The sequence below is a fragment of the Danio aesculapii genome, chromosome 15 (genome assembly GCF_903798145.1).
Source record: "Danio aesculapii chromosome 15, fDanAes4.1, whole genome shotgun sequence".
Classification (NCBI taxonomy): domain Eukaryota; kingdom Metazoa; phylum Chordata; class Actinopteri; order Cypriniformes; family Danionidae; genus Danio; species Danio aesculapii.
The window spans coordinates 17292130-17305055 of NC_079449.1; the positions used below are offsets into that span (position 1 = coordinate 17292130).

The 12926-nt window shown below is 35.8% G+C and overlaps 2 protein-coding genes across 2 annotated transcripts; one reads left to right on the forward strand and one right to left on the reverse strand.

The window, feature by feature from the left end:
- Positions 1-225: 225 nt before the first annotated feature.
- On the reverse strand, positions 226-8592 carry LOC130242100 (testis-expressed protein 26-like). Its single transcript, XM_056474113.1, has 6 exons — positions 8492-8592; positions 5178-5319; positions 3483-3636; positions 3156-3332; positions 2830-2985; positions 226-410 (listed from the first exon to the last, which is right to left on the reverse strand). Exons 1-6 carry the CDS (start codon positions 8590-8592, stop codon positions 226-228), a joined length of 915 nt encoding a protein of 304 aa, XP_056330088.1.
- hmgb1b (high mobility group box 1b) lies at positions 7533-11004 on the forward strand. The gene is made up of 5 exons (XM_056474270.1): positions 7533-7645; positions 9634-9789; positions 9939-10084; positions 10166-10340; positions 10421-11004. Exons 2-5 carry the CDS (start codon positions 9643-9645, stop codon positions 10544-10546), a joined length of 594 nt encoding a protein of 197 aa, XP_056330245.1. The 5' UTR covers positions 7533-7645; positions 9634-9642; the 3' UTR covers positions 10547-11004.
- Positions 11005-12926: the final 1922 nt, after the last annotated feature.

Here is a 12926-nt window from a genome sequence, read left to right on the forward strand (position 1 = left end):
TGTATCTCAAGGTCAGGTGCTGGAAAATGACTGAATATCAATGTGGTGCGAAACCCAGACCTCATACCGAGATGAAAGCCGTGAAGCAGAACAAATGAGTCTCTGCATCAGAGTCAAAGTGATGCTGAGCAAATTAAATGTTTAAATGAAGGAACAGGACGCTTTGTCCAGATATAGATCAATAAAAAGCAGAATAAAGCAGAATACCTGTGCTTGTTATGGGTCTCAAGTTGGGCTCCAGCAGATGAGGCCCGAATTTTCCTGCCTAGTGGCATATCGGGAGAGATCTGAAAGAGACTCTCGTCTTCTCAGTGTGACTTTTCTTCTCCTTAGAGGCTGCTTGCTTGTTTTGCTGCACGATCTATGGCTTAGAGAGCTTAGAGACAGAGCGCACCTGAGTCTCAGGTTACCTGATATACAAAACACAGCGGGGTGTCTGTGCATGCAATGTAACAAGAGCCACATTTAAACCAATGAGCAGAAATGTCTGTTTGCATAAGCTGACGCTCTAAATTTTTCACTTTTCTGAAAAGTATTTCAGCAAGATATCTGTGGTATTTAAATAGTTTCTTTTTCACAACTTTTTTACATCCGCCTCCTGCAAAATGACTTGTAATGAAATGTTTACCAGACACTATATGTATCTAATGCCTTTATTGTGCCAAGATGCTTAAAATATATATCTCATACCTTCTTATATTGTACAGAATTTCAAGAGACTTATTATTCTCCATAGACTACTTAACATTATTTTTAAAATCTATTTTGAGATAGAGAAACTAACGCTGTGAAGTAAAAAAAGTTACTACGACTGTGAAGTTAAAAAAAAGTTTATGCCTATTTAATATTTTTTCAGTGTTTTATTAAGCACATCATTCGCAGATGTACAATAAAAAGGAGGACTGTTCGGTCACTTGGAAAAAATCTGAACCCTAAAAAAACAACACACATTCATATACAAAATATTTTCATAGTTCATAATGGCATTTTTATAAAGGTCCAGGCCAGGCTGACATCCTCTCCAGTTTGCATCCATAAGCAGAAGGATTGGTTATGTTTAGTGACTTTCCTTTCCTCTTTTCTGGGAAAAAATAATAAAGTAAAAAAAAAAGTTTAAAAAAAAGTTAAAATAACACACTGTGAATATTTCTGTTTATTTGGTTCTCATGCAAAATCGTAGTAGGATATCTAGTATGGTATTCAAATGAAATACTCTTTCTTTTACTTATTCAATTTATTTGATTTTGGTTTAATTTGTTTAAGTCCCTTAAATCTTAAATTTAGTAAAAAAAATATCAAACTTCAAACTATAAAAAAATGACATATAAAGTGCCCCAATTATTATTTTTTTTTGTGTCAAATATTACCTTTGCAGTAGGGTTGTCACGATTCCATTAAATCATCTTACGATTTTATACCAGCTGAAGTATCACGGTAGCAAATAGAATTACGATACTGTAATTCATAACGCAAATTATAAAGAAAATTGTCAGAAATACTATATTTTACGTTATAATAAAAGTCCTTTATTATTGAAAAAAGTATTATTTGCCTGTCACTTAACCTAAAATATATTTATTCTTTTTGTCTATTTTGTAGATAACTGGCCAACAAAAAATGCATTAAAATAAAGATACAAATTATACCAAACAAAATTTGTAAAAAAAAAAAAAAAAAACATTTAAAAAAGCAGTTTTTCAACAAAATTAGGCTATATGAAGTGGTCAAAAATTGTTTCAATGTTTCCTGTTTCTATTTTGTTATTTTATTCATCTATTGTTTTTTTTTTTCAGTCTTATCAGTTAACAAAATAATTTTAAATGTTACTTTGTGAGTCATTCTTTTTATAAGATTGTTGTAGCTACTAAATCATATTGACAGGAACAGAAATGAACCGATTCAGATGTGTGTTTGAAATGTCAGAAAACACCAGAAAACATGCAACCTTAAAGGGATCCACAGACTATTAAAATAAAGTGGTCTATTATTGCACAAACGTGTGAGCATTTTAGTGACTTTTCCACATGCAACATTATCTATTGTAGATAGACCGTTAATGACGATATTACTGTTTACAAACTACAGTGGCACCGCCATTATTTTGGAGCCATAGTATCGCGATACTACCAAAGTACCGGTAAACCATGCAACTCGACTTTGCAGTTCTTTGTTATGTAGTATTTTGTGAATGTAATATGTCTGCAAAATTTGAAATGATAACTGAAATGAGTCATAAGTAAGTGTCTTTGCACACTTGACATCCACATTTTTGTATGCAGTTTTTGGCCACTAAACACTAGTTTTGGCTAAGGCCTGCAATCATTTGATTCTTGCTTTTGACATGTTGAGATTTTCTTCAGTGCCGAAAGAAAATCCACTTTGGATGAACTTCTGATGAATGAGAACTAAAGCTCAAATTGATGTGGTAAAACAGACCCTATTGTAACTGTTTTAACTCTGTGTGCTGATGAAGCCTTCAGAGCTAAAATTTACATATTAGGCGTTTTAATTTTGTATTGCTTTGTTGACTCTGTAGACCAATCACCACAGCCTGGGCTATCTGAGCAATCAAAGTATAATACGCTCTCGAAAAGAAGAGGCTAAGAGAGACCAGATCCTTAAATTACTGTTTCAGGTACAGAAAGTATACAGGTGATAATGCAATTTGTAATGAGAATATGAAGGTGATTTATGACATTTGATGGATGTATATCTATTGTAGGAGACCTTCAAAACTAATTAGGAACTTTTAAAATAGCACAACACTCATACTTAATTGCATTCAAACCTAATTTTTCAGTAAGAAGGCACAGCATCAAACTTTCTTACCTTTATTGGCTAATGTTTTACAAAACTGCAGAACAGGTGGGACTGACTTAAGCTCTGAGGAAACATCTGTATATTTTCTTCCAAAATGTTTATTGTATGTGCTCTGTAGTTTGCTGCGTTCCTGGTTATCAATGCGGCTGTGATCAACTGTAGGAACTCAAATGAAAAATGTTATTCTTCTTTAACCTGTGTGACACACTGGTATAGTAGTGTTTTGATAACAGTATTTGAATAGTGTACCGTTTGTAATTGAATTGAAACTAACTGACCAAACAAATATCAGTAGTCCACAAATACAGCAATGTTGTTAATTAGCGGAAGCTTACCAATTCCCCTTGCTGCTACACCATGCAGTTTATTGCATCCATAGCGAGTGGTGTTCCCCAACAGCTCAGGTTTAATAATGGGTGAGCGATAGTTGTGTCTCATTTCAGTCTGGGTGAAGTAATGGACTGCTTGATTGTGGTTAAAAGGTACAATAAAGGCATGTTTCTTCATGATCACTGTGATTTAGACAGAATACAAAAAACAATGAGATGCATATTGAGTCATAGTAAGATCTACATCAGTCTTTGTTGTGTTATGTTCATATTAAAAAATCCTTTCAATGCAAAAACATAATTAATGTCTGTACAATAACTCCTAAAACTTACCTTGAGGTAATCCAAGAAAGTCAGACTTGTATGTCGACCTGTACTGATCACTTAAAGCCTTTTGGATTTCCTTCTCAGTAAAATGCAGTTGCAGAGGGGAACTGCCATCAAACTGTTTCATTTGATCGGTATAATGCCTCCATATCAGGAAAGCCTATGTGTTATGGTACAGTGCATTTTGATGTCAATTTATTATAATTTTTTTCAAATCTGTATGGCTTGTTTCTTTCACAGAACACAAATATATAGTTTTTTTTTTAAATGCACACATTTACAGGACACTTTCAAATTATGCTTAATGGCCACTTTATTAGGTACACCTTGATGGTACTGGGTTGGACAGTTTTTTGTCCTCAAAAATGTCTTAATTAGTTAATACTTCATTATTCATTAATGTTTTAGAATCATTCCTCATATAGTTGGGCCCATACTAAAATAATAGCATCACTCAGTTGCTACAGAATCATTGGCTGCACATACATGATGTAAACTATGCTATGAAGAATGTTCCAAAATCTGAAATATTTTATGGCTTTTTATTCTGTTTTCATTATCTGTTTTGCCACAATCTACGTTGTAAAAAGTCCAATAGAAATAATGATGAATTAAATTGGGTCTTCCTTAAACGTCCCAAAAGTGCATCATTGCACTGAGACACTGCGGTCATAATGGGATTTAGATGGTCAGAAACAGTACTCAGGTAGGATGTGGTGTTTAAGCAATCCTCAGTTGGCACTAAATAGCCCAAAGTCGGCCAAAAATATCTCCCACGCATTACATCACCAGCAAAATTGATACAAGGCAGAACGGATCCATTCATTCAAGTGGTTTATGCCAAAGTCCCTGTTTTCTGAACGATGCAGCAAAAATTGAGACCCATCATGCCCAGCAACACTTTTCCAATTTCCTGCTGTCCAAATGTTGTGACCCTCATAAACTTTTGATGATTGTGTGTAAAAACCTCAGCTAATCAGCAGTTTCTAAAATACTCAAACCAGCTTGTCTGGCACCAATCACCCATGCCACTTTCAAAATCACTTAAAACTTTCCCTGTTCTGATGCTTGGTTTAAGATTCAGCAGTTTGACTTGACCAACATGCCAAAATTAACTTTTTACAAATTCACAAATTCAGTTGCAGCCATGTAATGGACTGATTACATTGCATTAATAAGCTGTTGAATAGGTATACCTGATAAAGTGGCTGTTGATGCGGTATATGCACACGGACATTTAAGCCTCAACACTTTGGGTGAACTGTCTTTCCATTATAAAATTATCATGTTTAAGGTCTGAATCCTTAAAATCAGTGACCTTCACTGACTGATACAGTAGCTATACAATATAAAGTAGGTCACAGACCAGACAAGAAACACTGCATTAAATTCCATTTTGCCCCGCCATGTCTTTAAAATATGACAGTTTAATTTACCAGTATTTTCAATGGAGTTTCTATGCTAGCCTGGTACATGGTCTTTCATCTTGTTTTACGCTTGAAAAACTAAATGAATGCTTAAGTCTATTTAACTGAATGTATTGTAATTACATTACAACATCGATGCTTTGAAATTGAAAATTGTCACATTAAGATTTCACCAGAAGTTTATCATTGGCTGAAAAACACTAGCTGTGCATATACCCCATTGAACACATTTGCACAATCAAAACAGATTAAATTACAAAATCTGCTAATTGACCTTGCTTGGGTGTGGGTTATTGCTTCTGTTTCCTGATGCTGTTGCAGATCTTATGCAGGCAGTCTTTGGCACAGGCCTCCAGCAGAAGTCTTCACTGTATACAGTTGCACCCACTGGATCATCCAGTAAACTTCTACTGACCCTGCCAGATGTTTTTGGTCTAGTATTTATATTAAAATAAACAAATTTGTTAAATCTCCAGACAAGTGCATTACTTATGTTAACAGGCACTCACCTTATTGAAAGAGATAAGATGGGTCTATGAATAAAATCTCTTTCATAAGAGGTCACATAAGCTTCCCGTTTTTTGTTGACATCTAGATTGAAATACGATAAAAGAAACATTTGATTATTCATTCATTCAGTTTATTTTCGGCTTACTCCCTTTATTCGTCAGGGGTATCCACAGCAGCGTGAACCACCAACTTATCCAGCATGTTTTACACAGTGGATGCCCTTCCAGCTGCAACCCAGCACTGGGAAACACCCAACAATCTAGCATTCACACACACACAGTTATACACCACGGCCAATTTAACTTATTCAATTCAACTATAGCGCATGTCTTTGGACTGTGGGGGAAACTGGAGCACCCGGAAGAAACCCACATGAACACGGGGAGAACATGCAAACTCCACACAGAAATGCCACCTGACCCAGTCAGGACTCGAACCAGCGACCTTCTTGCTGTGAGGTGACAGTTCTACCCACTAAGCCATCGTGTTGCCCTAACAATTAATACATTTTTCAAAAATAAAAGATAACTTGCCTTTAAATATTGTAATTGCAATAAACATGTCTTACATTTTGCCATGGCTGTCTTTAACTCTTGTGCCGTAAATCGTCCAGAATCTGCTTAGCTAGGTCCACAACTCGTCGTTTTGGGGGTCACATCGCTTGAGGAATGGAATTATTAATAATCCTGCAAGGAGGTTTACTTTTGACGACTTATTGAAATACTTTCTAAAAGTTTCCACCTGTTGGTCTGAACTGCTAATAAGTTATGACGTTGTTATAGGAGACGCACAACAACAGGTTCGCGATGGCAATATGACGCTCTACGGTGGTCTTTCTACAGAGGATGCGGGATGCACAACCCCCTGAAAAATGTGTTAAAAGAACAGCACACTAAGGTTATGGTTTCAGATAGACTAAATAACACATTTTACCATGAAAAAAAATTCAAAACATGCAATTACAAGAGAGCTACATTCATTGTCGCATATATTATTCGCCCGATGCATCTAAAACAGCTCTTTAACAATGAAGAAACAAAATCCGTACATTTTATAAGGATTTTCCTTTCCGACCACATGAGATGTTTATATTTCATTAGGGCGTAGCGCCGCTCAGTGGAAAGCTTCATATGTTGCATTTCAATATCTCCATGTTTCTTAGATTTTAATAAAAAATTCAGACTTCATGAATAAGGATAAAATTATTTAGTTGGCCTACATATTTCCAAGTATGGAAAAACACTATATTAAAAATAATAAGCTATCACATCGATAAAATCCTAATAAGATAAAACACTTCGTCTCTATAAAATTTATTACATCCATTAGTATACCGCAATAACTTTAAAAATCGATTAAAAACAATGTACTCATTTTTTTCACCGTTACGGTTAATTAACAAACGCAATCGATGATGTCATTAATTTATATAGGCATAAAAATGGTGATTATAAAAAATTAATAATAGGCATTATTATGATGGGGTAATTCCTCTTTGATCTCATGTTTATTAAATATAAATTTTATAACAGCTTTGTAAAATAAAAAAATAACGATAACAAATAATTAATTGATTAATAAATTTTAATTAATTATGCCAGTAGATAACGTTACTTATGAGAAAACGTGTTCAATGCTACTAAAATAGCTAATATGCAAATTTACATTTGTTTAATTCTTTAAAAAGATTGTTTTGTTACACTATAGATGTTTAAAAAGTCTTTTCCTGTGCCAGACCCCTCCACGTCTCCAGAAATCTCCCCATGGTGGTATCTTTTTTTTGTCTTTCGACAGTTACCAATGCGCAGTTGTGCTGTGAAATCCCTTAAATACAATGTACTTATTGCAAATGTCCATCATGTACTTTAAAACCTTTCCTTTAACGTCAACGGTATGTGTACATGTACTACAGTAAGTCTACAGCAGTACAAACGGTGTCTCATACCGTTACACTTGCTCCAATGGATGGTTTTTCATATTCACGCGCCGTTGAAAATATATGACGTCTAACCAACGAACAGCCAACCACAGCTCAGCTATCGTAGGGACTATAGTGCGCCGGCAGCCAATCACAGACGTTCAAGACTTGGCGGTAGCCAATAGGATTCGTGACTGTAGACTGTGTCTCTCGTGAACGGAGGGCTGAGCACGCACTTGGAAGAGCGCGCATCGGTGTTATTGTACTTCAAAGCCCCATTATCTAGGCATCCACAGAAGCTGCAGATAGAGAAGGTTGGTGAATTTTGTCAAAATATGCTTGTCAAGTCCTTAATGAATAATTTGTCAAAAAACGTCGTATATTGCAACACATTTTCCCTTAGTAGTTGCGTATTTGGTGAACGCAGAGTGACCAATCTTTGTCACATCTATTCGCCCGTCATTCAGTCAGTGCTCAGTAGTGAAATGTCCTGACTGGAAAAATCTTCTGAGGAAAATACATTGCTGCTTTTTTCTTCAGAAATGACAGTATTCTATCACTCTTTTATAGGATGGGTTGTAATATTTGTCAGGTAGCCATCCCAGCTAAAGCAGTTAGCTTTTAGAGGTCTGAGTTAAAGCTGTTATTGTGTGAGCCAGTGACGTGCGAGGCATTCTCACGTACAGACTAAAATAACACCGCGGGTAGATTCATCAGCCCTCAGGGAGGGGGCTCGTCGTTTTATGCGTTTTCTTTCTGGTCTTTCACAACGGGACGTGTGCGGCCGTGTTCTGTAATATAATATGGCTGGCTTGCGGAGAACACTCAGTGCGTTTTGCTTGTGAGTGGCGGGGGATGGAGACTGACGGGGTGTAAGCGGCGTTCAACTTAACTAAAGAAAGAAAATTAAATCAAGCTCATTTGCGTTGTTTTTTTAACTCGTAAGAAAGCCCGAGGGTCTGTTTTAGTGAATGCTAGTGTTTTTCGAGCTTATAAAAGGGTGTTAAATTGTATTTATGCTGTTTCCCACCGCCGGTGTTTTGTGTATTGAGCTCTGCCTAGCAGACATAAAGGGAGAGAGAGAGAGAGCGCGAGAGAGAGAGAGCCATGTTGGCTCTGCTAACTGTGCTCATGTGGCTCCAGTTGAACGGCGGCCTTACGGGAGCGAAACTCCCATTGCAAAGCGCCTATAGTTACAGACACTGTGTCCATACAGACCGACTTCTTCCATAGAAGAGGCGATAATATCGCAAAGCGGCATGCCAGGAGCGAAAAACGGACGAAGTGCAATGATTTTGAGTCCTCGAAATTATCCAGGAATGTGGGAGGAGACAATTGAGGGGGACTTTCTCTCATGAAGACGGCTTTTTTCAAAATGGAAGAAGAAATATTATTGTTGCACCGATTAGGCATTTTAAGGCGGGCCCTATATCATGTATCTGCCCGCTTTTAGTAGAAAACGATGCGACTGTTACCTAAATGTATATTATACATAACGTAAAATAAAATTGTGGGAATTAATATTAAACCATCAAATATGCTATTTTTTATTCGTCAAATGGAGGATGTCCTTGTCTTTCACCGTGAACCCGAGGCGGTCTTTGTGCATCTCAGCGTCCATCTTCGTAATGCGATTTCAATGTACATCTCATCATCCATATATAAAACTGGATAATTTATAAGCATTAAACAATAAATTGTTATAAAGGTTTATTTTATTCAATATATTAGCTTGTGTCATCATGACAAAAAATTGTTTATATATCATATTTTTTCATGTATATTTACATGAAAAGAAATATTTGAAAACACAAGAATGTTCTCCTTCATCCATTTTATGTTTTAATTTTTAAAAAAATTAATATTTAGTATTATTGCATATTCTTTTATATATTTTAATATGTACATGTCAAAATTAGCATTTTGTTTCATTTTTACAATGTGTCTGTTACGCTGGCTGATAAAACAACAGAATTTCACCCATATTTCTCTTATTTTCACAAAAATGACTTTAATCATTAAAGCAGACACTTGCATATGTCTTGCTCTCACTATGTATATTATATATTTATGTGTATTTATGTATCTTTATTTTAAAAACTACATACACTACATAGCACTTTTATAGAGCTAAAGAACTAGAAACATTAAACTACTCGAAACATTAACTAAGATACTTGGACATGACATGATATGCTCATTTATCATTAGTTATTATACCAATTAATTTAATAGGAAACCATATTATAACTGGTTATAGCATGTCACATTCGCTAATTTGAGAATATCTTATTTTTCCCAGAGGATAAAGATGGGTAAAGATCCAAGGAAGCCCAGAGGAAAGATGTCCTCTTATGCCTACTTTGTGCAAACCTGTCGTGAGGAGCACAAAAAGAAGCACCCTGAAGCCAGTGTGAACTTCTCTGAATTCTCCAAGAAGTGTTCAGAGAGATGGAAGGTACTGAATTAATATTTTGCTGTTATAGAAATAGTAAATTCGTTTTTTTTTTAAGGCTAATATGGAAAAAACAGGTGATATTTAATAATAATTAAGGCACAAGGCATACACTTTGCACTTTTGATAAAACCTTTTCTCATTCTGAACAGACAATGTCTGCCAAAGAGAAGGGCAAGTTTGAGGATATGGCCAAGCAAGATAAGGTTCGCTATGAGAGGGAAATGAAGAACTACATTCCACCAAAGGGTGAGAAGAAGAAGCGGTTTAAGGATCCCAACGCACCCAAGAGACCACCGTACGTTCACTCTTTGCACTTTCATTGAAAGCATAAAAGGACCGGATAGGTTGATTTGAATGCATGCTTTTTCCTCCAAAGGTCAGCGTTCTTCATTTTCTGTGGTGATTACCGCCCTAAGATAAAGGGTGAGAACCCAGGTCTGTCCATCGGAGACATTGCCAAAAAGCTTGGAGAAATGTGGAACAGCTCATCAGCTGAGGTGAAGCAGCCCTATGAGAAGAAAGCCGCAAAGCTCAAGGAGAAGTACGACAAGGTAAAGTAGCCTTTTTCTACATTTACTTGCTAGCTTGTAGATGCATTTGCCTCATTTGCTAATGTTTTTATCTTCTGTAGGATATTGCCCTGTACCGCACAAAGGGAATTGCAGGCTTTTCAAAGAAAGAAGGTGGGGAGGATGATGAGGAGGACGAAGATGACGATGAGGAGGAGGATGACGAAGAGGAGGATGATGATGAGTAGATTAGCTACAGATGTAGCCTAGGTTCTTGTTCATGCCATAACCCCAATTGTACATGATTCACATCTTCAAACGTAATACAGCAGATACAAGAATTGTTAGGCTGTGTATATGCGACGTTTTTAAGATGTACAGTGTTATTCTCCTTTTGTAAAGTTAACACTATGTGTCTCGAGTCTTATTATTTTTTTATCTTTGTTTTTGTTAGTGGTAGTTCTTGCCAGGAACAGTTTAAGGTTGAATAATATTAATTGAACTGTTTCTCTGAAGGTGCACAGCACAATTATCTGGTTTATGTAGATCTGTAGTGCACTATCATATTAGTTTTTACAAATATTTTTCGTATTTGCAGTCATAAGGTCCTTTAACTGTACTTTGAATACCACTCTAATTACAAGAATGCAGTTTTGTTTGACATTCAAGAATGTGTCTGAATTAAACATTTCTTTTTTTAAAAAAACTCCTGTTTTTTATTCCATAGCTATTATAGTAAAAGCAATAAACTATTATAATACACTATTATTATATTCAAGGGCGACATGGTGGCTTTGTGGTTATCACTGTCATCTCAAAGCAAAAAGGTCTCTAGTTTGAGTCGCGGCTGGGTCAATTGGCATTTCTGAGTGGAGTTTGCATGTTCTCCCTGTGTTGGTTTCCTCCGGGTGCTCTGATTTCCCCCACAGTCCAAAGACATGCGGTAAACTAAATTGGCCGTAGTGAATGAGTGTGTATGGATGTTTCCCAGTACTGGGTTGCAGCTGGAAGGGCGTCCGCTGTGTAAGTTGGTGGTTCATTCCGCTGTGGCGACCCCTGATGAATAAAGGGAATAAGCCGAAGGACAATGAATGATTATAATAACATATAAATTATACTATTGTTAATAAACTATTATACTTAATATTTAAAGTAATCGTATCAAAGATGAGATATTCGGACTCATCCAAGTCTAATTGGTATGTGCATTGTACTATGAACTGGTTCATTAATATTGCAAAGTTAAACTGATATGCATTAGTCATTTAAATATTTTATTTGCAATTTTGATGTATAATATAATTTATAAAATAGACCTTCATTAGTTATGCAAATGTGTAATTAACTACATAATATTGGCTGTGCTTTGGCATTTACACATCATGGTGTATACAATCAGAGAAGCCTGTATTTGGAAATGAAAGTATACATATTCTCACTCTTATGGTATCTAAAATGTTTCAGTTAACGGTGACTTGAAATAAGCCCATATCTTCATAATGTCACTGAGCATGAAACATAATAGTGTTAGAAGTACAAGAATGCAACGACGCCTTGTGGCCGTGGTGTGTAAATGCTTTGTTTACCATTTCAAATGCATCGATGATGTCATCTTATTCAGGTTTCACCTTGGCGTCATCTACAAGGACTAATGGTGCAGTGAAGGACAAAATCAATACAACAGTATATTCTAAAGCAGGCATTCAGTGCATTGTAACTGCACCTGCGTTGTTGCTAAATAGTGTCTGATATTAATGCTTATAACCGATTTATGCTATAATTATCACGCATCTACTAATATAATACTTAGACAAAGAGATAATACCAGGCCTACCAGAGAAAAGCATTTCATATTTTAGCTCTGATATTGGCACTGCATATGTCAGAACTCAATTCAAAAACATACGTCACTTGCTGACAGACTCTCCTATTAATTTCTTGGCCTACATGCTATTATCTTGAGGAGAAAGATAACAACAAATATTGTACCTCAAAGCTAGAGTAATTATGCACACCACCAGAGGGCGCTTCGAGAGTGCAGTTGATGGTTAATTAAAACCCTAATCACTTAAATAATGTGGTTAATGGAGCATTTTGATTGCTATTGACAAAGCACTGATGCAAAGAAACAGCGTCTGGATTTTAAATTAGATTTGGAAGCACTTTAAACAAAACAGCTTGGGCAGTAAACTAAAATGTCACAAAAAAAGATGTATGGTTAGGAATTACATTTAATGTGCTTATTTTCTTATTCTAATTCTTATTTCAGCTTTAAATAGGTCTAAAACAGGTTAGTGGATCACTGGCAATAGGCCTGTATTACATGTACACACTTAAGCACATTTGATATGGTATGTGACTATTTTCTAAGACATTGATTTATTTTACAAATACTTTCTGTCACCAAACGTAGACTCACTTTGTGGAAAAAAATTATATTTATGTACACTCATGTAATATGACTTTAATACCCATGGGGTCATAAAGCCCAGGGCTCATGTGGTTTATCCAAAAACACATACTCCCTTAATTTAACAGTAGGTAAAATTCTGTATTCGACAAGAGTAGTATGCCTGATTCACATTATTAGGAAATATGTTTAAAATGTACAATGATAACCTACTGCTT

Bases quoted from the DNA above. Each gene is read 5' to 3' on its own strand.
- LOC130242100 (XM_056474113.1), bottom strand. From the start codon at position 8,592: ATGCCGCTTTGCGATATTATCGCCTCTTCTATGGAAGAAGTCGGTCTG. The intron at 5,320-8,491 runs GTAAGGCCGCCG...AACATCTGGCAG, and splicing joins GCAATGGGAGTTTCGCTCCC to GGTCAGTAGAAGTTTACTGG. The intron at 411-2,829 runs GTAAGAAAGTTT...TTTGTATATCAG, and splicing joins TAAAACATTAGCCAATAAAG to GTAACCTGAGACTCAGGTGC.
- hmgb1b (XM_056474270.1), top strand. From the start codon at position 9,643: ATGGGTAAAGATCCAAGGAAGCCCAGAGGAAAGATGTCCTCTTATGCC. The intron at 10,085-10,165 runs GTACGTTCACTC...TTTCCTCCAAAG, and splicing joins AACGCACCCAAGAGACCACC to GTCAGCGTTCTTCATTTTCT. The intron at 10,341-10,420 runs GTAAAGTAGCCT...TATCTTCTGTAG, and splicing joins TCAAGGAGAAGTACGACAAG to GATATTGCCCTGTACCGCAC.